At 41.7% G+C, this 27,643-nt stretch overlaps 1 protein-coding gene across 3 annotated transcripts in view; it reads left to right on the top strand.

Moving 5' to 3' along the window:
* Window positions 1–27,643, top strand: part of Tgfbrap1 (transforming growth factor beta receptor associated protein 1) — a 68,398-nt gene that overhangs the window by 14,697 nt on the left and 26,058 nt on the right. For all 3 annotated transcript variants that reach the window (XM_071601910.1, XM_071601909.1, XM_027951801.2), the window contains exons 2-4: window positions 10,632–11,333; window positions 16,596–16,790; window positions 19,381–19,535. In XM_071601910.1, the coding sequence (XP_071458011.1) occupies window positions 10,646–11,333; window positions 16,596–16,790; window positions 19,381–19,535 (1,038 nt within the window). In that variant the 5' untranslated portion in view covers window positions 10,632–10,645. The remainder of the gene's footprint in view (window positions 1–10,631; window positions 11,334–16,595; window positions 16,791–19,380; window positions 19,536–27,643) is intronic.

The raw sequence follows: 27,643 nt of genomic DNA on the forward strand, positions 1-27,643 counted from the left end.
ATATGAAAAGACATGCTCTATATGTGTAATATGAATTGTAATGCATTCTGCTACCATATATATAACAAATTAGAATTAAAAAAGAAGTAGAAGTTTCCAGGCCAAAAGCAAAGAGAAAACTATCTGCAGTCATACCCACCGGTCCTGCTCAGCGTTCCCAACCATGCTATGGCCAGGACAGGAGGGAGGATGCCCAGGGAGGACAGTTGGAGGGTCAGGCTCTGCTGAGTCCCATGGGGTGGCAAATGCAGAGTCTGACTGCGAGACCGTTTGGCCTTCATGACTGCCCACATCATTTCTGCTTTTGCCAGGTGGCCTGAGCCAGGCTGTCCCTTGGCATTTCTGGGCTCCCCCAATCCAGGCATCACTCTGAGATCTGAGGAGCTTGGCTCTTGCATATGCTTCTGGTTCCCCTCATCATCTTGGGATTGGTCTAAAACAACCCAGGATGCTGGGCAAAGGCCTCTCTGCAGATTGCCTCCTTTGGGGACTTTTCTCCTCAGGATGTTTTGCTTTGGGCTGCTGCTTCTGCTCTTGCAGTTTCTCTCCTGATCAAGGGGCCCTAATGTCATAACCTCCCGACACGGGCTGAGAACCGCTGATGGAGCTGGCCAGGCTCTGACTTCTCCCCCAGCCCTTTTTCAAGCTGTTAGGACTCCAGCAGTCGCCACTGATTCCCTTCTGAGTTTTAGAACCAAGGTATGACATATCGTTTTCTCCAGGACACTCTCTTGTAACAGGCATTGGTTTCTAACCTGCTTTACTCAAGCTAATTGAGAGACTGCTTAAGGACATATTTTTGTTATAAGAAGAAATCCCCTAATTAAGATGACATAAATAGAAGCTTTTAAAAAGTCATTGTATTTATAGGAAAACCTCAGGCTGACAGAAGATGAAGAGTATTCATGCCTGATGCCTGAATCCCCAACCAGGCAGTCAGTGAAAGGTGTCCCCTGTCCTCCACACGTCACTTCTGAGTTCTGCCTTGACCTCACACACGTCACAACTTTCCATATACACCTGTGACCCTGTGGGCAGATGAGACCTGGACAAGGCCATGTTTCATTTAGGGGTATTACGTTCAGTCGACCCTAGCACTGAAGTAGATGGTAACCATTTTCTGGCTAGTTTTAATTTCTTGGAAAGGTGTCCAGAGACTAGTCTTAACTCAGGATCCCTTTTGCAGTGTGAATTGGGGATCCTGGGAGGTTTCTTTGAACAGAAGGTGCTGGCTACAGTTCAAAATCACAAGTAGTTCCTCAAGTTATGGAATAATAAGAATTATTATAGAATAACATAGAATATTATAACAATAAGAATATAATAAGAATTATAGCTGTCTATAACTTTTATAAGTAAGGAAAGGTTAACCAGGGTTAGGGTTTTAAGGGTTTCACATATTATGCCAAATCTACAGTTTATATTTTAGTCAGTGGATTGCCTTCCAAAGGATTATTTTGGTTGTTTTTCCCAAAAAACATTTTAAAGAGGGCAGTGATGTGATGTTTTAGGTAGTGACGTGATGTTCACTTATGGTAGACTCTCATAAACTAAAAACAAGTCAGGAAAACTTGCTGTAAAATGAGAAAATAGCAAATCTAACTTTAGGTAGAGTGTCCTTTTTAAAATGCAGAAGAATTAATTTTTAGATTGTTATAGAAAGTGCCTGTGGCTACAGAGTGTTGGGCCTTCCTCCCTCCCCAACACGATGAAGTTCTGGTGTACGTGTGGCTGCCTAGGGCTCTGAAGAGTTTGTTTCATTTAGGAATGAGGCTTTTTTGTAGATCCATAGAATGCCAGGTCATCGTACAGCTGATTCTTCTATTATGTGCCCCTTCTGTAATAACAGCAGATAACAGAGTGCCATTCTCTGACTCAAGGGTAATCACTGGTAAAGATTCCTTAATAAATGCCACTTTGCCATAGCTCTCTTAGAGCAAAATATTTATGCCTGTCCCAGGTCAGAAGTTTGTGTGTGTGTGTGTGTGTGTGTGTGTGTGTGTGTGTAGGTACATATGTGCACATAAATTAGAATCTTGTACTTTGGGATCTGTAAGCCTCTGCATCTAGATAACCTATATGCTTTTTAAAAAGCTCTGATTCCATGTCTGATGTTTGCTGTGACTTTTTTTTTACAAGGCCTGACCTTGGTGAGATTTAGTACAAAAAGGGGATTGAGGCAGTTTGTTAAACTTTCAACTAGTGGAAAAAGGAAGTGTGTAGATTCTTGGATGGCCCTGAGAGCCGGAGGGAAGTGGGGAGAGGTGTAGGAGGCAGGAAGCTGGCCTTGGACAAGCTGCTGCCCCTGGAAGGCACAGGCACACCCAAGGCAGGGCATTTGCTGCCCTGAATGATCTCCAGTCTTATCCTATATCTTCTAATAATCTACTCTTTTTTGGGGGGGGGTTACCAGAAATTGGACTCTGGCACTGGTCCCTGAGACGCATCCCCAGCCCTATTTTGCATTTTATTTAGAGACACGGTCTCACTGAGTTGCTTAGCGCCTCCGCGTTACTGAGGCTGGCTTTGAACTCAAGATCCTCTTGCCTCAGTCTCCTGAGCTGCTGAGATTACAGGAGCTAATAAACCATTCTTCTATCAATGTTTATGATCAGTGAGATTCTCCAATTTGGACTTTGGTAATCTGAGAAATGACCATTAACTATAGATGCAGTATAAACTATTCAATTTAGATGAACTAAGAAATTACAAGTAAATCACCTATGCATATAATAAATATGCTTCTGTGAAATGAATTTTCAACAAGGAACAGGCAATTTGTGATCCATTTTTCTATTTTCAGAGAAGGTTAGTTTGGGAAAATGAATGTTTCATATATAAATATGTATATTTAAGCACTAATATTTAATACACATAAAAGAATGTTTGTATTCTGGATAAGGCATAGAGAATAATAATAAAAGCAGCCATCAGTTTAAGAAACAAAATACCACTGATAACTTTTTTTTAAAAAATCTATCCTCTGCCCATTCCCAGGGCCCTCCTCCCTGGATTTGTGTTCCTGGTTCCTGTGAGATGCCAGTAGGATCCATCCTTGTAAGGAGCCCTTGTTCATTCTCCTGCTGCTGTGTGCCATTCCAACCTGTGGAGGGAGCCTGGGGTGTTTCCAGCGTGCCCTTATCTCAAATCAGATGGTTGGAAGCTTTCTTGCTCACGTCTTGGTGAACAAAAGTCCCACAGACCTACACCTAGAAGTAGAACCCAGCGCTCACTCAGCCATGTCAGGGCTTCTTAGATGGGCCAAAATGGTTTCTACCAGCAAGCAGGGTTTTCATCATTCCTTGTTCTTGTAAATACCTTCAAATGTTGTCAATTTAATGGGTACATAATGAACTCTCATGTAGTTTTAATTTGTAATTCCAGGTGACTGATCGGGTTGAATTATTTTATCATGTTGATGAGTTAGATATTCATCTGACTTCTTCAGTGAAAATCCTGCTTGTGCCTTTTGCTGATTCCTCTATTATAATTCTTACATTAGGAGTTCCCTGTGTCATCCAGATGGCTTTGGTCAGACATGTGATGTTGGTGTCTCTTCCTCTAGTCCACTTATTTTTTCCCATTTTGTCTTTTCTCTTTTATGGAGTCTTCTTTATTTTTTGTAGTGCTGGGAATGCAACCCAAGGCCTTGTACATGCCAAGTGAGTGCTTTACCTCTGAGCTCCATCCCCGGCCCCCAGTGGTGACTTTTGAATAACACAAGTTTTAACACTTTATCGTGGATGAATTTATCTTTTTTTCCCTCCTTAGGGTTTGTACTTTTTAAAAAATCTTCATTTAAAAATTCTCTCCTACCCTAAGATCATGAACATATTTTTATTCTCAAAGTTTTAAAAATTATGCCTTAATACTTAGGAATCTTAATCATCTGGAATCATTTTGATGTATGCTATAAGGTATAAATCCAGTTTCTAAAAATTTTTCTTGACTCTTTTGTTTATTGAATGTGCATACAATAACCATATTCAACAAACAATTCAAGTTTCCATATATGTGAACCCAGAAATGTTCTCTTGGTTAAACCTTGTAACTGTATTATTTTAGTTACTGAAGCTGTATATTATATTCTACCTATTGAATCAGGTCCCCTGACCTTATCTTTTTCAGAGATATCTTTTGTTTTTAGGCCTTCTCTGTCACATGAATTTTATTTTATTGATTCTGTAGTGCTGGGGAACGAACGTAGGACCTTACTCATGTTAGACAAGTGCTCTGTGTACACCCTAAGCCTCTGCCCTTTGAATTTTAGGATATACTTGTTGAGTTACACGTACACATGTCTGTCCTGTTAGAATTTGCATTGGAATGGCATAGTTTTCCTCTGGATCAGTTAGGGGAAATTTTTTTAAATTATACAATATAATTTGCATATGGTAAAATACACAGAAGTGCACAGGTAATGAATTTCGACGAATCCATACCTTGTATAATCAATACCTCAAACATATAGAGACTATTTGTATCACTCCAGCAGGTTCCCGAGGTCCCTCTCCATTTAGTTGCCCTGTACTTTCCAAAGTAAGCACTTCTGATTTCTGTCAGCATATATTAGTGTTGCCTACTTCATAGCAGTGAAAATATACAGTATGTTTGTGGTTTCTTTCACATTTTTTTGAGATTCATCCATTTGTTGTCTTTATCAGTAGTTTATTCCTTTTTATTTTTAAATAATATTCCACTGTATGACTATGCCACAATTAAATGGGTACAGATGGATAAAACTGAGTTATTTCCTGTTTGGGGCTATCATGAATAAGCCCACAATGCATAGATCTGTACAAGTCATTTTATGGACACAGATCTATACTTGAAAGAAGTGGAAAAATCACAAGTGGGGTAATGCATTTAACTTTGTAAAAAACTGCCAATCAGTTCTCCAAAGCGATAATGCTATTTTATACTCGCTCCTTCCAACCAAGTGTGAGATTCCAGGTGTTGTTCGTCCCCACACACAGTTGCTGCCATCAGTCTTTTGAAGGGTAGCCATATTCTAAGAGCTATGGAGTATTTCCTTAAGTTTCTCTGCCTCTGATGATGATGTGCATTCTTTCATGTTCCTTTGGTCATTTCTACACCTTCTTTTGTGAAGTGTCTGTTTGAGTCTTTGGCCCACTTGGAAAAATACGTTTGTCTTTTTATATTTTGGCCTGCAGGAGTTTTATATATCCTGGATATGAATATGAATCCTGGATATGAATCATTTGCCAGGTTCGTGCATTGCAAGTCTTTCTCCCAGGCTGGAGCTTGACCTGTTGTCTAGCCTTATGTCTTAATTGCGTACTATAATTTTATAGCAATTTCTGAAATCCATTAGTGTGTATCCTTCAGTTTTGTTCTTCATTTCCAAGATTCTTTTGGCTATTCTAGGCCTTTCAAATTCATTTTATATTTTTCAAACCAGTTTATCAATTTCTGCAGAAGTTATTTTTGCTGAGATTACAATTTAGATTTTATATTTCTCCATAAATAGCTTATACATCTTTGTTAAATCATTTTCTTATACCTTGTTTTTACCTTTTTTTAAGATTAAAATTTCTAATTGTTGTTTGTGTCTAGAAATGCAGATTGCTTTGGTATGTTTATTTTTAACATGATTATTTTTAAAAGAAAATTCTTACTTTTTTAAAAAACATTTGTTTTTTAGTTATAGTTGGACACAATACTTTTATTTTATTTATTTACATGTGGTGCTGAGGATCGAACCCTGGGCCTCCCATGTGCTAGGCAAGCACTCTACTGCTAAGCCACAACCCCAGCCTAAAGAAAATTATTTCTAAACTGAGTAATTCTAATAGGTTCTTTTGTGTTTCCATATGAACAATAATGTCATTCATGAATAATTATAGTCCTATGTCTATTCAATTCTTTGTAACTGTTCTTTTTCGTGCTTTATTGTATTGGCAGAGGCTCTTTGGATGTTGAGTAGAGATGGTGTATTAGTTTGCACGGTATTGTAAGGAGGTACCACAAACTGGATCCCTTAAGTAGCAGAAATTTACTCTCAAATTCCAGAGAGTAGAAATCTGAGCTTGGGTATCAGTTGTGTTGTTCCTTCTGAGGGCTGTGAAGGAGAATCTTGGGGCATCTCATCTTGTTCCTTGTTTTAAAGGGAATAATGCTAAGATTTTGCTGTTAGGTTTTTTGGTTTGTTTGTTTCAGACAGTAGGATAATATGCTACAAATTTTTGTTGTAAATTGTAAATGAATGTTGAATTTTTTAATACTTTTCTGTGTCTACTGAAATAATAATATCTTTCTTTTAAAATTTGTAAATACAAATGAATTAAAGCCAATGGGTTTTATTTTCTTAAGTCAATGTTGCATCCAACTTGGACATGTTATATGTTTTTAATATGTACTGGTTGATTCAGTGTGCTAATATTTAGGCATGCTTAATCATGAGTCAGAATGATCCATATTTTCCCCATTATCCTTCCTGGGTTTGAATATCAAAGTTTTATCTTTTTTTCTGGCTTCATAAAGCACTTTTTAAAATTATTTTTTTATTAAACAAAATTTTTTAGGGGCCAGGGTTGTGGCTCAGTGGTACGGTGCTTGCCTCCACGTGTGAGGCACTGAGTTCGATCCCTGGTACCACATAAAAATAAAATAAAGGTATTGTATCCATCTACAACTAAAAAATATTACATTTTTTTTAATGTTCAGGAAAATTATGTAGAATTTGAATTATGTGATTCCAGGTGTTTGGCAGAAATAGCCTGGAGAACGGTCTAGACCTAGTGCTTACTTCATAGGACAATCCGTGACCATGACATCTGAAAACAGCCAGTGCTCTGCGTTGCTCATAAACTCCTCCATATCAGCTCTCTTGGCTTTGGCTGTGTGCTATGAAACAAGGCAGGGCCTCCAGCAGCATACATAGCTATTTTAATAGTCCTCCAAGTGAAAAGCATGCACGTTTTTTATTGAAGCTTATATAAATAGATAGATAGATAGATAGATAGATAGATAGATAGATAGATAGATAGAAAGAAATTTGTTCTGGCTAACCTATGGATAGCCAGAAAGAATGGGCTTGTCATTTGGAGTATAGTTGTAGATGATCTAAGGGGCCTAAGGGAACATGCCAAGAGCAACAGGTTCTTACAAGAACAACTCTAGGTGCTAAGATAAATGTTTCTGTGTACATTTGCAGAAAAAGCATTTTCAGAGATACTTATTTAAATTCACATTATCACTAGTGGCAGTATCTTTAAAAGGACAATATACACAATCTCAACTTGATAGAAAATGTTTGCTAATACTATTAATGTGGCTTTTAATGCATATTCTTCTGTCATTTGATTATTTTTCTAGACTTATTTCTTTAATAAGTTTGGGAGATGAGACAGTATTTTATAACTTTTTATTTTATCTTATATAGTTAGAGGTACTTATTGCATATGTAATATTTCCCTTGCATAAATTATGCACCGTGAATGTACTAAACCATTTCAGGGTCTTTCTCTTACTGGATCTAAATTTTGAAAATTTTGGAGAAAACATGAAAATGTTATTCTTTAAATTGCAATCTTGCTTTTAATGTGCAGTTCTAACAAAAAGTTAGATCAGTTTGAAACCCACAGTAAAGGATGATTTGTGTACCTCAGGGAAACTTTAAAACGTGGAAACTTCTGATTGGGTTGGATTCAATAGAGAAGTGTAGTCTCAACCTGATCTATTTATGATTCATATTTTAATTACATAAATTGATCATGTAAATAGATCATGGAGAGAATTTTCCTGCTGCTTAAAATAATAAACCATTATTAAGTGATGTGGTCAGCTTTCATTTACCTCCATCTAATTTTGATTTTTATAAATTACTATTTAATTACTATAGTAGTCCTTAATTTTTTATTTTTTATATTTGGTACTAGGGATTGAACCCAGAGGATTTAACCATTGAGCCACATCCGAGGCCTTTTAATTAATTAGTTAATTTTATTTTGAGACAGGGTCTCACTAGGTATGGTCCTTTATTTAAAGAGCCCTGCTAGGAGGAGACTTACCTTTGGCAAGACTGGAATAAATGTAGTTAGCAGATAACGAAACAACATTGCACTTCTTTTTTAATATCATAGAATTATGACTTTTTGATAAGCCGCATGTTTTTCTTACAAGTCCCTCTTCCTCTCTGTCCTTATGGCCTGCCTCAGTACTTAGATAAAATGCAAGGTGTTTGGCTCTTTCCATAATATTCTTCATTGCAAAATGTTCAGGTTATCCTTCATGCTAAGTGAAGATAGAGGCTAGAATTATAGACAATCTGCTTTTAAGAAGTTAAATAAGAGGAATTTGATAATAGGTGCCTGGAGCATGTTTTCCTGTTCTTTTTGCAAAGGGAGAGATACAATTCATATTTTAAGTGACAGAATCCTGCCATTTTAAAAAACAGCCCTGATTGATCAACCAATGATGGAAGAAGTATTCTGTATTAATTTGGCTTTCACTGACTGAGATGTCTCCAAGCCTATATTTCAATATGTGGGTCTTGCTCATTAGCATTTAAATGGAAAAAATATTCTCTAGGTGGGTTTTAGTGACTATATTTGGTTGTAACAAATAGACGGTGATGTTTAAGAGTTGTTTGTGCCAGAATTACTTGTAGCAGCTTATAGGCATTCTTCACCCAGCTGTCCCTGGGTGGCTGTGGAAATCCTGCAGCCCTGGGACAGATGGACAGGGTGACTTCTGTGGGTGCTGTCTTTACAGGCTCTGTGCACAGTTCCTGCCTCCTTCCCATCATCTCTCTGAAGATGAGCACTCATCAATGAGTGTGAAGATGCTGGGGGGTGGGGGGCTTGCGTGTCCGTGTGTTCTTGTTTATGACTTAGTCTTTGGAGGAGAGAGGTTACCCATACCTGAGGACAGAATGTGGCACTGTTTCTTCTCTTGTAACCTAACTAGGGAAATTAACATCTGAAGCAGACTTGGGGGTTGAGAAAAGGGTAGAAGCTGGTCAAGACCAGGAGGGAATTGTGGTGAGATCAAGAATATTTTAGGGTGCAGTGGGCCAGAAATTAAGCATTTTACTCAAACTGATTTACTCAATCCTCAAATAATCCTACATAGTGGGTGCTGTTATTTTTATACTCATTTCACAGATGAGGAAATTGAGGATGGAAAAGTCAAGTGTCTTGGTGCTGCTATAAACTTGGTTATTTGCAAAAGTAAAAACCTATTGTTCATAGTTGTGGAGACTGGCAAGTCCAAGATCAAGGTCCTAGCAGATTCAGTGCTCAGTTAGGGCCTGTTCTTCATAGATGGTGACTTCTAGCTGGTGGAAGGGACAAATACGCTCTCAGGCCTCTTTGATAAGGACACTGATCCTGTTCCTGAGGCCTCCACCCTCAGGACCTAAATTCCCAGTTGCCCCCCCCCCCCCCACCACCACCACAGTAGAGAATAACAAACTCATGAGTTGGGGGCAGGTGCAAACATTCAGACCACAGCACCAAGTAATTTGCTCAAGTGATAGGAGGGGATAAGAGGTTTGTCCACAAACAAACCTCATCCCCAGGCCCTTCTGGAGATTCTGTTGTCTCGGGGAAAGGAACTGGAGTCTCATTCATGGGTAGCTATTATTGCCTTGGCGAAAGTGAGGTGTAAGAAATTATGGAGCTGTCAAGTCTTTGAGTTGAAAATCATTTTAGAGGTTATTTGATTCCTCCTCTTGCCTGATGTGTGTATCTTCCAGAATATTTCTCAGGCCTCCCAACCTTTGCTGGGATGCCTCAGAAGATTAAGGAATTTAATCTCTCATGAGCTTAAATTGAAGATTAAATTGAGTAACTTGAAGTAGTGGAGAAGTCATTCTGATGTGAGCCAGACATCTGATGTGAGCCATCCGTGTAACTCCCATAGTCTTCACAGCCCTCTCCAGAGCAGCTGACACGGCCCCTATGGGTGTCAGGGCCTGTGCCCTTGGGGCTGTCTCCCACCACCCAGAAGTCAAGGGAGGCCACCTTGGTCTGCTGCCTCGCACTTTAGAGGAAGGAATAGGAAGCCCAGTGTAGCATGTGGGCTGGTCTCTCTTCTCAGCTAGACGGGAGATGGGAGGCACATCTTCGCTACCTGACATGAACATGTTTGGAGCCATATGCAGCATTAGAGCCTGGGAGGAGCACCAAGGAATTGGAGGCATGGGTCATTGTTTCTGGCAGGTTCCTGGAGTAGTATCCCACCATTCTCTTAATGCAAATTAAAATAACCCTAGAAGCTCGGGGAAGATCCACAAGGATCATTTCTACTTCTTTTAGAACTCTTTGTCATGTTGTCTGTGGGTGAGCCCATGTTCTTGTTCATAGAGGTAACTGTGTCTCCCAGGAATGAGGGGAGGAAGCCCCATGTAACTCTCAGCTCTGCTGGAAGGAGGGGGACAGCACTGTGATCACAGGCACCCGTGCGTATACCCCTTGCTGGGTCTCCCAGTTGCCTCATGGGACAGGTCATGCAAAAAATCTTTTCTTTCCATTTTTTAACAGCATCAACCTATTTTCTTGGGTTGAAATGATGTGGGGAATCAGTGTGTCTTTATTGCAACCCAAAATGTTTCTGCTTGCTTCTTGTTCCTCTGAAGTCACCCTTTCCTCTTTCTCCTCCGACAGCGCAACCAGTAGACATGATGAACACCAAGGCCTTCACCTTGGTCTCTGCGGTGGAGCGGGAGCTGCTGATGGGTGACAAGGAGCGCATCAACATAGAATGCGTGGAGTGCTGTGGCCGGAACCTCTACGTGGGCACCAACGACTGCTTCATCTATCACTTTCTGCTGGAGGAGAAGACTTTGCCCGCAGGGACAGCCGCGTTCACTGCCACCAAGCAGCTGCACAGGCACCTGGGCTTCAAGAAGCCCGTGAACGAGCTGCGGGCGGCCTCAGCCCTCAACAGGCTGCTGGTGCTGTGTGACAACTCCATCACCCTGGTCAACATGCTGAACCTGGAGCCCGTCCCCTCGGGGGCTCGCATCAAAGGGGCCACTGCGTTCGCTTTGAACGAGAACCCCGTGAGCGGGGACCCGTTCTGCGTGGAAGTGTGCATCATCTCCGTCAAACGCAGGACCATCCAGGTGTTTCTTGTGTACGAGGACCGCGTTCAGATCGTCAAGGAAGTGTCCACCCCCGAGCAGCCTCTGGCCGTGGCTGTCGACGGCCATTTCTTGTGCCTGGCTCTGACCACGCAGTACATCATCCTGAACTACAGCACTGGCCTCTCCCAGGACCTGTTTCCCTACTGCAGTGAGGAGAAGCGGCCCATCGTTAAGAGGATAGGCAGACAGGAGTTCCTGCTGGCTGGCCCCGGCGGCCTGGGTGAGGAGGGCACTTGGGTGCTGCCACCATCAGCACCTCTATCCTGCCGCGTCATCTAATGTGTGCTGTAGTAGGAGAGAGGTTTTACTTTCTTATTTTTTTGTCCCAGGAATTGAATCCAAGAGCATTTAACCTCTGAGCCATCTCTCCAGCCCTTTTTATATTTTATTTAGAGACAGGATCTCCCTAAGTTGCTTAGGGCCTAACTAAGTTGCTAAGGCTGACTTTGAACTTGCGATCCTCCTGCCTCAGCCTCCTGAGCTGCTGGGATTACAGGCATTCAACACCACACCCAGCAGGGGAGAGGTGTTAACTGTGAAAAGTTAACATAGTCATGCATGTTCTGCTGATAGGGATATGTTCTAAGAAGTGCATATTTCGGTGATTTCTTCATGGTGCAATTACCACAGGGTGTGCTTACATCAACTAGGATGGCTGTGATGCCGCTGGGTGATATCATGCTCTATGGGACCAGTCATGTACGCAGTCCCTTGTGGACCCAGTGGTCTGTAAGCGCAGCACGACTGTACTCATAAAGAGTGTTTGCCAGTATTCCTCAACACTGTGGCCAGATCAGGGCAAAACTACATGACACGTGTCCTGTATTCCATCAGTCAGTGCATGTGGAGTTAAGTAGGCAAAAGTGGTTTTGTTCTGTGTTAAAGTGGAGTTTGCAGATGACTCTGCTGGGAAAATTATTTTAAGTAAATAACTACAAAAATAAAACCCTGCACAACTTCTAGCTTTTCCCAAGTGGGTAGGTGTGTAATGTGGTTGTTTTTACTCCTCGTTCTGAAAACAAGTTGAGGCAGCTCACGAGGGTGTTTGGAAGGGTCACTTCGGCTCACAGTTTTAGAAGTTGTGGTCCATGGTCAATCAGGTGGACCTGCTGCTTTGGGTCCCTGGTGGGGTTTCCAGATGGCAATGGTGAGGAGCAGGTGGCAGAGCAAACTGTTACCTCCTGGGTGGCCAGGAAGTGAAGGAGAGGAGGAAGGGGCGAGGTCTCACTGTCCTCCTCAAGGGCATGCATGGAATGACCTGAAGACCTCCCACTGAATCTCCCAGAGGTTCTGCCAGTTGCCCCACCCTTGGGACCAAGCCTTGGCATATGGGCCTTCGGGGACACCTGAGACCCAGACCAGTGTATGGGGGGCTTTAATGTTTTGTCCATAATTTTCTCTAGTATTCCTATATTCTCTATTTTTCCTGTAATTTATCCCACCAAAAAGTTTTTAGTCACTTTTTGAAAGGGACTGTAGCTGTTCTCAGGTGGCCCTGTCCAGTTCCCTGCACTGCATTTCAAGGTCAAGTACAGAGCTATTAGCATTAGTGGTATCTTCTAGTATGCTCTGTTAGTCCTGGGTGGCTCCTGTGAGAGTTAGTGTGTGTTTATGTTGCAGGGCGCTGGTGAGAATCCATTCTACACTCAAATGTTTTAACCTTCGAGAGTTTTTGTGTGGATGTCTCATTTCAAAGTGATTGAAACATTTTCTAATATTAACTAAAATCTGGGTCATGAACTAGTTAAATCTCTTCATGAGTTTTACTTTTAAGAAAATAGACCTTAAGTCGGGCGTGGTGGTGCACACCTGTAATCCCAGCAACACAGGAGGCTGAGGCAGGAGGATTTCGAGTTTGAAGTCAACCTCAGTGAGGGTGAGGCACTAAACAACTCAGTGAGACCCTGTCTCTAAATAAAATACAAAATAGGGCTGGGGATGTGGCTCAGTGCCTGAGTGCCCCTGAGTTCAATCCCCAGTATTCCCCCTCAAAAAAGAAAAGAAAATAGACTTTATTTTTAAAAGCTGTTTGAGTTTCCCAGCAAATTGAGAGGAAAATATAGAGATTTTCTATCTTGCTTCTGTCTCCACAGGCACACCCCACCCATCTTGTATTTATGGGTGTGTTTTTCAGTTTGTTTGAACTGGTTCCAACCAAGGCCCATACATTGCAGTTGGTTGGTAGCTCAAATTTCTTTCTTTCTTTCATTTTTTTTTTTAGGCTTCCCCCCTGCTTTGTATTTTAACTTAATTTTTGGTTGAAGAAGTTGGATGGTTTCAACCACAGCTTCTCAGTGCCTGGATTTTGGTGATTTTATCCCTGTGATGTTTATATGCCTCTCTGACCTCTGTTCTGCAAGTGGGTCATTAGGAGATATTCATCTGTTCCTCCTTCACGTGTTTCAGGAATGCTTCTGTGAAGCAAAGTCTGTCCTCCTCTACTGTTTGATTATCCCTAAGCACTTGCATGAAAAGGTAGGATGAGACCATGTGGTGGTCCCTCTGACTTCTAGAAATGACGTTTTAACAAGCATCATTATGAACTCACAGGCCTCAGCATTTGTGATACACTTGGTTCCATTGGTGCTTGGTGTGCATTTGTTCAGGTGGACTCCTGAGCACCTTTGATACTCAGGAGTCTAGAAATCTAATAGCTTTCTTATCTTCTGGAATGTTCTGGGCTCACCTCCTGACTTGCTGCCCCAGGTCTGGTTTCAGCCATTCCTCCAAGGGGCCCTGCTGTTACACACCACCGTCTGGGGGCTGGAAGTGCTGGTTGGCCATCATTTCTAGACCTTTTCTGGACAGCACTGGGATTTCCATCACGAGCTCATGTTGATGGGACGGTCCATCTGTATGTTGGCATCTACTTGAAAGGAGAGGTTGAAACCACCCCAACATCATTCCTTTGATTTATCCCACAGTACGCAGATAGAGCAGCAGTACCAACACTGCTGTTTCCACAGCATAATTACTGGAAAAAGTCTGATTGTTGGTGGTTCTTTTTGTCCTTAGGATATTAAGAATCAAAAATTACTGGGTTTAAAGTCCTTGGAGTGGTTCCCTGTGTGTGGCTATGCCACCAACTGGCATACAGTTAGGTTGATTTGTTTTATTTTACTTTCAGATCTTAAGAAATTGCTTTAGTTTTGTTTATTTTTTATTATATAAATATTTACAATCCAAGTGATGCAGCAGGGTATAATCAAAGAGGACTAGTGTATGTTCTTGTAGGTAACCTTCATATTTTCAGGGCTTATTCTTTCATTTTTAAATAAAACATATGAAAAAAATACATAAATATTTGTATCTCATCTCCTTCTTTTTTTCCTAAATGGTAATCTACATTTTTCTACCTTGCTTTTTAAATTTAGTGTGTTATGGCTGTTGCTTTGTAGCATAATCTGAAGTATTCCTCTTTCATTTTTAATTTTTTTTAATGGGATCTCACTGTGTTGGCCTTGAATTTCTGGGCCCAGGTGATTCTCCTGCCTCAGCCTCCTGGGGAGCTAGGACTGCCGGTGTGCAGGACCAACCCCAGCCCTTCTTCATTCTTACAGCTGCGTATTCCTCTGCTGTGGGACAGTACCATAGTTCATCCACCAGTTCTGTGGGGTTTTCCCAGTCTTGTGCTGTTTAACCTTTTCGTGTGTGGCTGTTCTCCTCCTCCTCCTCCTCCTCCTCCTTCATCTAGGGGAAAGCTCTTTAGAGGTGGGATTGCTGAGTCAAAGGGCAACCACATGTGAATTTTGCTAGGTATTATCCCCAGAAATGTATGACAGTGGCTGTTTACCTGCCAGCTTTGCCCACAGTCTATTGTCCACACTTTTGTGTTTTTGCTAGTCTGGTACCTGAGAAATGGCGCGTCACTCTTGTTTCCATTTGCATATCCTATATGTGTAAGGTAAAGCATTTTTCATGTTTAAAATTTCAATGAATTTCATTTCATTGGATGGGATTTATCTATTCTTTTTTGTTTAATATCTTTTTTTTTCTTGGTGCTGGGGATTGAACCCGGGACCTCACACATGCTAAGCACAAGCTGTACCACTGAGTCACACATTCCCAGCCCCAAATCCTCTATTATCCACTAGCCTCTTTTTTTTTTTTTAGGAAAAAAAATATATTTTTAGTGTATTTAAAATAACTAATCTGCTATATAAGTTTCAAATATTTGTTTCGAATATTTTGATATGCAAAGATTTTTTATATATAATCTAATCCAGTTACTGCTTCTTGATTTTAAGTCATAGTTAGGATGCTGCCCCATCTTCAAGGTTCTAGACAAATTCACTTGTGTTTTCTGCTAGTACTTGTATAGTCTCATGTCTTCCTATATAAAGAACAGATTCAGTTTTGTGTTTTTCTTTTGGCTATCCACTTAGCTCAACCAACTGAAGGGTCCATCTTCTCACTAGCTTAGGTGACTATTGATATTTCCACCTACCCTTCAGTCTGTGTCTGAATTTTCTGTTTTGTTCATCTGTCCTCTTAACTATTCCTGGACCTGCACCTAACTGCTTTAGTTATAAAGGCTTTACAGTGAAAATATTCCACTCCAGCACCCTTTAATTGTTGTAGTGTTAAAATTAAGGAAAATGAGGTTGCATTTACCCCCAACTTTACTCTGTCTTGACTACCTTTAGCATCATGCTAAATGAACCATCCTTCTTGCAATTGCTACTAATATTAGCAAATTGAAAGGTCAGTTGTAAGGTCTCTTACACACACCCTGTATATTTGTAGGTTGTATATACAGCACAGCCATCACCAGCATCATTACGTGTCTTCAGAGACTAATAATGCTGAATGGAAATGCACCTTTCAGCATAAAAGCATCTGTATTCATTTTATCTGCTGCCTTTCTCCCTGACTATAACTTGTAAGCACTCCTATGTTGTGAGAAATTGCTCTTTTAACTTTTTGCAAAGCAATACTTTGCTGAATTTTCATAATACAATTGATTATGGTAATTTTCACTGTATCTCTTGGTAATGCTTCTTTAAAAAGGCAAATATTGCAGCCACTGCTCACCCCATGTGGGCCGCTCTCCTTCCAGCTTAGACGAGGGGGTGAACTGAAACTTAAAGGGTGCATAGCAGAAAAGAATGTTTTTAAAAGGTGTAATGCCCAGTGGCTCATGAGGCTGAGGCAGAAGGATGGCAAGTTCAAAGCTGGACTCAGCGAAAGCGAGACGCTAAGCAACTCAGTGAGACCCTGTCTGTAAATAAAATACAAAATAAGGCTGAGGATGTGACTCAGTGGTTGAGTGCCCCTGAGTTCAATCCCTGCTACTCCCCCCAAAAAGGTGTGCTGTTTGCAAATTAGCTGTGTTTGCCTGTTGATTGCGCCACTGCTCCTTCACTGCTATAGAAACATACACTTCATCGCCCACTTTGCTGCATTCAGACATGGCTATAGGAAGAAAAGCTACCATAGTTAACATGACAAGTCAGCCACCCCTTTCTCCTTGTTTTTACAGGCATGTTTGCCACCGTCGCAGGGATATCCCAGCGTGCTCCTGTGCACTGGGCGGAGAATGTCATTGGGGCAGCTGTTTGCTTCCCATATGTCATAGCGCTTGATGACGAGTTCATCACAGTCCACAGCATGTTGGATCAACAGCAGAAACAGACCCTGCCCTTTAAGGAAGGCCACATCCTACAGGACTTTGAAGGTACCTGTTGAAATCTTAAATAGAATTATTTATCAAATCTTTTTTTTTGGTGGGAAGAGGCTGTCACTCTATGTAGAGTATATATGACAGTCTATCTTCTTTATAAAACTGAATAACTATATGATATTGAAATATTATTTTAGTATACTTAAAAGTTTCTGGTGATTTTTGCTTCGTTCCTGGTTATATAAATAAAAATGACTTTGCAAAAACAAACAAAAAAACACCTTTTTGATGTTTTTTTTTTTTTTTTTTTTGGTAAATGATCAAGGGCCCTTGGGAAATGGGCCTCAATCTGAGCATAGAAGAAACACAAATGACTGTAATATAGTGTTCTCACTTCAGTTAGTGCAAGGTTGAGATTTTAGTCAACATCTAGAGTAGTTTAAGAGTTTGACAGACTTGGAATAAGGCTCATTGGGTGAGCAAAAGAGGAGGCACTGCCTGGAGATCTCAGGGAGGGCTTCATGAAGGGAAGGGATTTGAGCCAGACCTTTAAGGATGGGAAGGAGCTGGCCAAGCAGATGTGGTGTGAAGACCCTTCCAGGAGACAAAAAGACCTGTGCAAATCTGTGCAAGAGGGAATGGGGAGGGACCAGAGACCCAGGCCCATCAAGCTCTGCACCGTAGCAGCACTGCACTGTGTAGGTGGAAGGGTGAGTGAGCTGAGGCCGAAGCCGACCAGGGCAATTAGGGAGCCACCTCATCTTGTGCACCAGTTAAGAGATTTGTTTCACCTTTTCTCAATTTTTATTTTAAACACTTCCAAACATACAGGAAAGTTGAAAGAGAAACAAGGTGAACTCCCATAAACCCTTCACCTAGATTCAATACTTGTTAATGTTTGGTTAATTGTTGAAAGTAAGAGGAGGACGTCATGAAATTTAACGCTGATGTAGGTCAGTAGGCGTCTCCTAAGAGCAAGGGCATCTTCCTCCAATGCCACACTGCCATGTTCATAGCCAAGAACATGAGCATTGGCTGTGTGCTACCATCTAATATCCCCCCTGTATTCAGATTTCCCTACTCGTTCTAAGAACTTTCTTTGTTATATTTTCTTCAAACACAGGAACTATTCTAGATTTTGCATTGTGTTTGCCAGTTAAGAATCTTAGTTCACCAAACGATGCCCTCCCTGTATCTTAGCTGCAGGGGACATAAGCCATATGAAAGAGTCCCCAGTGCAAAGTCGCTCACATTCTAGGTGGAGGACTGAAATGTGACATGGAGTAGAATATAAGGCATCCCTTGGTATCCTTGGGGACTGGTTCCAGGACTCCTCTTGAATCCAGAATCCAGAAATGCTCAGGTCCTGTATATAAAATGGTCTAGTATTTGCATAGAACCTATACTTATCCTCCGACATAATTTAAATAATCCCTAGATTACTTACAACTTCTGATACACTGTAAATGCCATGTAAATAGTTGTTCTTTTTATATTTGAGGGATGAAGACCAAAAAAAGTCTGTACATATTTAGTAAAGGTGCATCCCTCCCCCATTATTTCCCTCCCTGGCTGGTTTAATCCATGGATGAGTGACCTATGGATACAGATACCATTTGTGTAGCAGTGTGGTGAGGCTTTGTGCATTGAGTGGTAGAGGTGGGTACAGGGAACTATGGACATAGAAGAGACTGCTGTAACCCACCTGGTGTGAGGACAAAGGAAGGCTTCCTGGAAAAAAATGACACCAAGCAGGGAAGGGACAGAATCTGCTAAGAGCTTGAAAGAAACTACTTTAGTCAGAATACAGAAGGCAATGGGACTGGGGTTGTAGCTCAGTGGTAGATCACTTGCCTTGCATGCTTGAGGTACAGGGTTCGAATCTCAGCACTACATAAAAATAAAGAAAGAAAGAAAACAGAAGATAAAACAAAAAGACCCATTAACTACTTCTAGTACACAGGTAAGCTTGGATGAGAGTTTCTTGGGCAGGAAATCAAATTTAATTTGAAAGCACAATAATAGGAGCTAGTCTTGGTCTGCAGTCCTGACTCTTCTGTGGGCGACCTGTGAAGGGTCTCACAGTCCAGAAAGGACAACAGTGTTGGCCTTGAGTCAGGTGAACTGGCAGGAAGGTGGGGAAATGATGATGCTAATGGCAAAAATTGGAGGTATTTGGATGGAAGGTGAGCATAAAATATGAACTCATGGCTCAAAATGTTGTATTAACATCTTAGTTCTATATTAACTGACTTGAAAGGAAATTTTTAATAAATCTTACATGAAATATATCATAATTATTATTGACAATGTTTCATGAAAGAGCTCTATAGCTTAATTTGACCCCATGTGATGTTTTTCCTACACTGATTTTAAATTCCCCAGCATTTTTTGATAGAAAAAGGCTAAACAGCAGATGTTATTCTTTGGAAATAGAGTATTAAGAGTTGACCCCTTTTGCACAATCGTTAGTGTGGGCAGGAGAAAAGGGAATCATTATAATTTATAATTTCTGTAAGAATTCTATTGGAAAAACCGGTGAAATTGATTAACAAATCAGATAATGATCCATTTGAGGGAAAGCAATACATTTTCTCGCAGGCGGTGTTTTTTCCCTTCCCAACAATGTTCAATTTCTTCCCAGGAAGAGTGATTGTTGCCACAAGTAAAGGAGTTTACATCTTGGTTCCATTACCTCTGGAAAAACAAATACAGGATCTACTAGCAAACCGAAGAGTGGAGGAGGCTTTGGTTTTAGCAAAAGGAGCCCGGAGGAACATTCCGAAAGAAAAATTTCAGGTTTGTAATTAACTGGTCACAAGAAAGCATGCCTGTCAGCCACAAGCGAGGGAGCATTTGGATTCAACTCCTCGCCATCGGCCTTACTGTACACCAGACCGTACACTTTGCTTTCGTATCTGCTATTTAATTTTCTCCACATTTTGCACCTGTTCAGTGTACAGATCAGTGGAACAGCTCCACTAGGGCTGTGCAGCACTCAGATAATCAGGTTTTGAACTTCTGACTTAATTCCTCCTTCTTGATACACTAAGTTGTATTCTTAACCGATTTAGTCTTCAGTGGAGCTTCCTAGAAGAATCAAGACCATAGTTCCTGTCAGCCAGAAGAGTGAGGTCGGGCTAATTGGGCTCTGATTTTTAGACTTTGTGGAGCAGGTTGAATTAAAGTTGAGATTTCTGTCATCTATAGCAGTGCTTTGCTAGCCCTATTGTTAAAGTACTTATTTGAAGGAACCAACCTAGTTGATTTCCTTTGGAAATAACTTTTAATGCATTTAAGAAACATTAAATATAATGGGTTTGATAAATGTAATTGATAGATGTCAAGTTCCCTGGGAATTATTACTCAATCAGATGTAGGGTGTTTGGGCCTACATATTTGAGAGTGATAAAATAATGGTGTGCATGCACTTCATACAGTTATCCAAGTTGATTATTAAAAGTTTTCACGAATTAGTAGTGTTTGTCAGATTTCATACATGATCATGTTACAGCTATGGAACAACATGGTATGCTGGGGCCGCAGCTGCTCCATGCAGGCAGAGGAAGCTTTTCAAAGTGAACGCAGAACAGATGTGTCCTTTCCAGCTACGGGATTTGAAAATGGGGATACCTTTTCTCTGTGTAAGCACCACTGAGTTTTTCCGTCTTTGTTCCCAACTTTTGTTGGAGACTGATCTGTTAGCATTCAGCAGGGGGCAGCAAAAGCAAGAAGAAGAAGCTGCTGTGTGTTCACGGGCTGTTACTGTGCTGGACACTTAGGTGATTTCGCCTCCACTTTGTGCTGTGCCAGTACTGGTGCCAGGAGGGCAGGATGCAGGGCGGAGGCAGATCCCCAGGCTGCTGCTTCCTGTTGGCTCCTTCTGTCGTCCCGTGGAGAGAGGCCACACGTGCTGCTGTCTGGGCAGTGTTGGGGAGCAGGGTGCACCAAGGTTTTCAGCAGCTTGGGGGAGGTATCTACGGACATACTTTTAAGTAGGTAACATTTTCTTAACGAACTTTTCAGTGTTCAGCCTTCTGTATCTGATTTTTGGTTTTCTCTACTTTTTTTACCATGAGTAGAGAGATATACAGACAACACCTTGTAAAATAATCAGTGTCTTGCTCTCGAGTCTGGTATCTCAGGATGGTTTTTCCTTTCTCCCCTGTTCCCTGCCTTCTCCCTGGATGTCTCTGAAGTCATACATGCAGCCGTAGAGATACATCTTCAGCATTATAGTGAATACAGCCTTTATTCTCAGTTCCTGTTGTTACTGTGGGTGTCCAGAACTTTCTCATATTTCCCCTGAATCATGTCAACAGCCTCTTGCTTATGTGTCTGTGGTCCACCCTGCCACCACCATAGAAGTGATCTTGCTCCATGTGACCGAATCCTTTGCTTAATATAATCAATGGGCAAGTCATCGGTAAAGTCCAAACCCTTGAAGTGCTCCTTAGTCTGTCTCTATGACTTCATCTTCTGTGGTTCCCCTCACCCCTATGAAACACATGTCTAACCCCTATTTGGCCACCTCAAAAGGAAGAAGACAAAGAGAACAACTAGACAGCATTTTAAAATGTTGTTTATTTTATCCTCAGAAATATTCAGCAATAACCAGTGTTTGTTTGATAGAGAAGCCCCACGTGCCTGGCAGCCAGATCAGCCTGGCCTGTGGATACTCTGCTGTGAAGTCTAGGCCAGCCTCTCTGCAGCCCTCTTGCCTGGCTGGCCTGCACCTCCCCAGTTCCAGAATGTGCCATGCACTTCTTCACTTCCCCCTCTCCTGCTTCTTATTTCTCAGTGTCTGTGCCGTTTTCCATGACCAGTGTGTACTTTTCTACTTGATAAAATCCTGTTTCAATATCTTGCACTAATCTGACTTTATCACTAAGCCTGCCCTTCCTTCCAGGCAGAGCTGAGAGCTCTTCCCTCCTCACTTCCACATGACAGATATGGTTTGAGCATCCCTAACTCCCAAATCCAAAATCCAAACTATTTTTAATGCCAGTGTAACACCGCAAGTGGAAAATTCTGTACTCATCCTCATGTGTTGGGCCCCATTTAAAATGTTGGTATACTAAAAATATTGTAGAAAATCGCCTTCAGGCTATGTGTATAAGGCATATGTGAAACATGAATGAATTTTATGTTTAGGCTTGGAATTGCCATCCCCAGAATAGCTCATTATGCATATGCAAATATTCTGAAATCTGGAACAGTTCAAAATCTGAAACACTTCTGGTCCCGGGCATTTTGGGTAAGGGATACTTACCTGCATTGGTGTGTATCACACTGCCTGTCATTATTTATCAGTGTGCTCCTCAGCTACGTACCTTTCCCTCCCCAAGAACCTAGGTAGAGTCTTCCCTAGGAAAGAGTCAGTGAGTTCACAACTCAGAGCTTTGAGCTGATCTCCCAACAGAGCTGTGATATAATGGAGCAGAGTTTTTGTATGAAATACAAACCAGAAAAGACAGTAAGACAATATTAACCCCAAAAAGATCTAGGTAAAGTTTTTCTTGAATGTGTGCATTTTAAGGATTAGATGCAACTCATAGCTAGGTGCATTGTTTTTGTGATTTTAGAATGCTGATGATCTGGCAGAGAGGCCGGAGTCCAGTGGACTGGTTCTACACCACCACGCCCCTTTTTCTGCATTTAAAGCAGGTACCAGTTCTGCTTCCCTGAGCTCTGACCTAGTGAGGGGGTCATCAGAAAGTTTAACTGTGGGACTCAGATTATAGGAATGTTTCTTCTCGAGAGTCAAAAGGGTCAGAGAGCTACTTAGAACTGTAGGAAAGCAGGGCTTCGATTGTATTAAGCATGAGGATGCAATCTCGAAAGAGACGGTAAAGAGACATTGGTCTTTATGTAAGGCACAAAATTTCCTGATTTGCGCCATGTGATAGGGAGGGTGCTTATAGTTAAGCTTGAGCTCTGTAGAGTTTTCTTTCCATCTCCTCTAAAAGGATTTCATATGTGTCTCCAAAAGCCAGGGTGTCCTGTTTAACAGTCACCCCTGTACCATCCTCCAGGGTACCCCGGGTCAGCACTGTGCACTTCTAGTGGTGGGACCTGCTCAGAGCCCACTCACCCTACCCTAGTTGTCCTATGAATATTTTTGACTTGCGTTTATTTTTTATCCTTAGGGAAAATCCACTAGACTGTATAGGACAAATACACAATAGGAACTGCCTCAAAAAAGAGAAAACCAAAGGAGTTTGGTAAAATTGATACCATTAAGGTGACAATTAGAATAAAGAACACAAACACATCAAAAGAAGACAAAAAATGAAGGAAGGAGAAAGAAGGAAAGAGTAAGAGCTGGGGAGGGGAGAAGAAGTGCAAATAAAACAGAATCTGTAAAAAGCAGGGCAGGTAGTGAATAGGGGAAGGTAGAAAAAGAGAGACTTCTTTGAATATGCTTTATTTTGTTGTTTTGACTACTGAGCTATACTAATAGTTCACAGAATTACAAAACAAATTAAAATTTAAAAAGCAATTCCTACAAAAGAAAAGGCAGGTGAAGGAAATGAACCTAGCTGTGCACATCAGAGTTGATGGCAGAACCGCCCAGGGACTACCCCAAGTCATTGGAAAGCAGCCTGAGCTTGCCTTGCAAGACCTTGGGTTTCTTTTTCACAGTAGCTTTTAATGTGTGGGTGCTCCCTCTTTTCCTGTGCCCACCTCTGCTCAACCTCCTCACCTTGGGAACCGGCCACTTGTCTTGCTTTTGGGTCTGTGAGTTCCTGGCTTCCTTCCAGGTCAGGACTTCTCAGGTTGTGTTTCACCAGATACTTAAGCAGGGATGGTAACAGGTGCAGACTGCGAAGAGGCTCTGTTTTGGCAGGCTAATTAACTGGACTGGTAACTCAAGGTTTGCTCAGAGCCTTTAGTATACCCATCCTGTGATCCTATTTTATTACATTTTTATCTTTCTGAAAATCCTAAAATGTATAGGGGTTTAGGTAGGTCTGTGTGTGTGTGTGTGTGTGTGTGTGTGTGTGTGTGTGTGTGTGTATGTGCATGCACACATATGTATCTACCAGCTTAGGTGTGAGGTAGGGTGTGTTTTGACATGAATCTGAGTGGTCGGTTCCACACCAGGAGTGGGCTGTCCTCTGGGAGTTGTTAGCTGGTTTGTAATGACTGTGTTTGGTGGTTTGCCTTCTTGGGGCTACAGTCAGTGTTGGTGAGGAAGGGCATGTCCATCAGCCCTGCAGACTGAATAAAATTATCTATTGACATCCCTCAGTGTCCACTGGGGATTGGTGCTAGGAACCCGCTCAGATACCAAATCCATGAATATTCAAGTTCTTTTGATAAAATGGCTGTTGTTTGCACAGAATCTATACACATCCTCCTGTATACTTCAAATCATTTGTAGGGTTCCTTGTAATACCTAATATAGTATAAAGGCAATGTAAATTATAATTGACAAGAAAAAATGTACTTGTTCGGTACAAATGCAATTTTTTTTTTTTTTTCTGAAATGTGTTTGATCCACAGTTGGTTAAATCCATAGATACAGAATCCACAGATATGGAAGGCTGGCTGTGCTCCCTTGAGGGGGAGTGGGATCCAAATCTGATCCTATAAGTAGGCTTTTCTGCCCTCAAAAGAATCTATTTTTCAGTTGAAAACTCCTAGAATAGGTCTGAGGTTGTTTTTGTCATGAAATCCCTCAGGTCTAGTTCAGGTGACCTACAACCTCCCATCCCCAACCCATCCCAGGGTTAAGGAACCAGTGGTAGCTAGGAGAAAAAGGGCCATGGAAGGAGACAGGGCCTGCTAGAGCCATTGTGGTCCCTGTGTGTCTGCTCGTCCCCCAGCTCCTGGGTTTTCAGGAGCTGCTGCCACGGTGCTCACAGGGTCATTGGATTGGTTTTCCTCCTTGGAAAGCCCCTGTTGTAGCTCGAGAAACAGTCCAGTCTGAGTCCTCCCTTGGTCTGCTGACTTCCTGCAGACTTACAAGGAAACATCTTCCTGCCTGCAGTAAGTGACCCCTGTGGGTCCCTGTGCTTGCCTCGCCACTCATTTCTGTTACATTTGGCCCCATGAGCAAGTGCAGCTGCCAGAGATGCCATGTCTTGGGAACTAGCACTTGTCACAGTGAAGAGGTCTGTGCTGCCAGGGTGGGATTATTTCTGCTGCTTGTAGAAAGATTCCTATTAAAACATCCTGATTTTCTTCACCTCTTTCTCTTTCATGGGAAAAGGATCTGTGCACCCCACTTCCCTCCAATACTCATAGATACAGTAGAATCAAGCAAGTGGTCTTGAAAGGATGATGGAAAAAATTTAGATCCTGGCATTAGTTAGGAAAGCAAACTGCAGGCCCAGCCTCAAGAGAGAGAGAACATTTATTGAGTGCTTACTGCATGCCAGGTCTTGTTGTGCATGCTGGACACAGTGAGAGTCTTCCTCACCACAATTGTGAGGTGGACCCTGGTAAGATGCAGGTACAGCGTGAGGGATTGAGGGGCTTGCCCAGAGCACAGAGCCAACAGAGGGCAGAGCCAGGACTCACACAAGGACTCATACCCCAGGGGGCTCCAGTCTGACCAGCAGGTCACCACAGAAATCAGAAACCTTTGGCTGCTATCAAGTTCACTAAAGAAAAAAAAAAAAAAAACTCTGCTAGGAGAAGCTCTTTCTTTTTTTCTGGGGATGGTGGAGGTAAAATATACATAACATAAAATAGACCATGGCAACTATTTTGAAGTGTGCATTTCAGTGGCATTAAGTGCATTCAGTGTTGTGCGGCCATCACCACTGTCCATCTGCAGGACATTTCATCTTCCCAGGCTGCAACTCTATCCTCATTAGGCACCGACTCCCCACTTCATCCCAGCACACACATGCCCAGCCCCAGCAGCCACCCTCTCCCTTCTCTCTCTATGTGTTTGCTTACTCTGTGTGCCTCATACGAGAGGAATCATACGGTATCTGTCTCTTTGAGTAGCCTGCATCCGAATGCCCTTCCTTTTTAAGACTGAGTAACATTCCATTAGTTCGAGAAGTTTCTTTTTTTTTTTTTTCTTTTTTCTTTGTGGTGATAGGGATTGATCCAGAGCCTCAGGCTTGCTAAGCATGTGCTCTACCACTGAGCTACACCCCAGGCAAAGCATATTCATGAAGAGCCATAGAACAAACTACACTTTGAATTTAGTGCTCCAAGAACTGTTTGCTTCAGAAGCTTTTGTGTGATATCCACCTTAGCCAGTGCAGTCTTGAACAGGCTTAGAAAACTTTACATTAGACTCTTCTGGCTTCATAAAATTTCCAATTCCCCAAATCACAAAAGTTAGAAATCTCCATTCATATGTGTGTGTGTGTGTGTGTGTGTGTGTGCGCGCGTGCATATATATAGAGACAGACACAGAGTCATTGTATGTATGTATGTGGGGTATATATAGATATGTGTATGTGTGTGTGTATGTATGTGTGTGTATATATATATATATATATATATACACATACATACACACACACATACACATATCACTCAGAACTAACATGGATTTTAACTTCAATTTCTACTCCCAGAATACACATGACCACTTTAGTCTGACTTGAGTGTTGGGCCCCAGCCTTGGGGCAGAGTAGATACTAAGTGACTCCCCAGATGTCTGTTTGTCTGAATTATGCTCTACCTGGGGATTTTGATAACTTCCTAAAACTAAAGGATGAACTAATAACAAAAGAAGAAGAAGAAAGTCTTTGAGTTAGCTGTGGTGTTAGAAGCTAAACAGACATGCAAGGGATGCCTTCACCCTAGATATAAGCACCAGGGACATTGAAACAAAGGATGATACAAAGAACAACATCACATTCTACCTAAAACTCTTCCCCGTCATTCCCATGTACTCACCCTTCCTATCCTTTTCCCATGGTCATATATTTGTAATTGGTATCACCTGAGCAGAAAGCAAGAAGAGGTGTCAGACACCTGGAAATTAGGCACCTTCAGAGAACCAAGAATTGGTTGTACTTGCTAAAGTTTCTAATCAGGCATTTGTAGGTAAAATTTGATATTGTTCTTTATATTGTCCTTCATTTCATTGTCCATGGGGCCTAAATCCAAGATGAAAGAATATTTTTGCATGCTCCCTCCAAGTCTGCATGTATCATTCTCAGACTAGGATATATAAAATAGCACTCTGTCTTAGTTGGTTTTCTTGCTCTAACAAAATACCTGAAACATGGTAATTTATAAGACTAGAATTTTATTTGGCTTATGGTTCTAGAGGCTTGGAAGAGCATGGCACTAGCATTTGCTTGGCATGTGGTAGGCCTTCCTTGCTACATCATAACATGGCAGAGGGCATCACATGGTGGGCAGAGCAAGTGCTACTTCAGGTCTCTTCCTCTTCTAATGCGAAATGAGGGCCTCACCCTCATGACCTCACCTAATCCTAATTAATACCAAAAGACCTCATCTCTAAGTGTCATCCACATGTGTACTTGGGGGTTAAGTTTTCAATACAGGACCTTTCAGGGCACATTCAGACCATAGCATTCCTTATTTGTGGAGATTAGGAGTGTTAGTAAAAGTAATCTCTATTTTCCTTCAGGTAGTGGGAGAGTAGATGACATCTGCGTCCTACAGCCATAGGGAATGGATTGCCACTAAGCCGATGTCTCATTGACAAGCTCAGGTGTGACTGAAAATCCTTCCTGCTGCAGGAATGGCCTCCCTCGTTTCTACTTTCAGAAATGGACCTGGCGTTCCCAGGCAACAGAACCTTGGCCTGCTATCTTGGCTGAGTGTTGGGTGGTATAATTAGGTCTGTCTTTAGGTCAGAAATAGCTGGTTAGGGGAAGAAAAATAAAAGCTGATGGAGATAAGAGAATATCTACTGAGGTCCCCGGAGGAACTGTCGTAATACTTTTGAGAGCTCTGTG

This window comes from Marmota flaviventris, chromosome 14 (assembly GCF_047511675.1).
Source record: "Marmota flaviventris isolate mMarFla1 chromosome 14, mMarFla1.hap1, whole genome shotgun sequence".
Taxonomy (NCBI): Eukaryota; Metazoa; Chordata; class Mammalia; order Rodentia; family Sciuridae; genus Marmota; species Marmota flaviventris.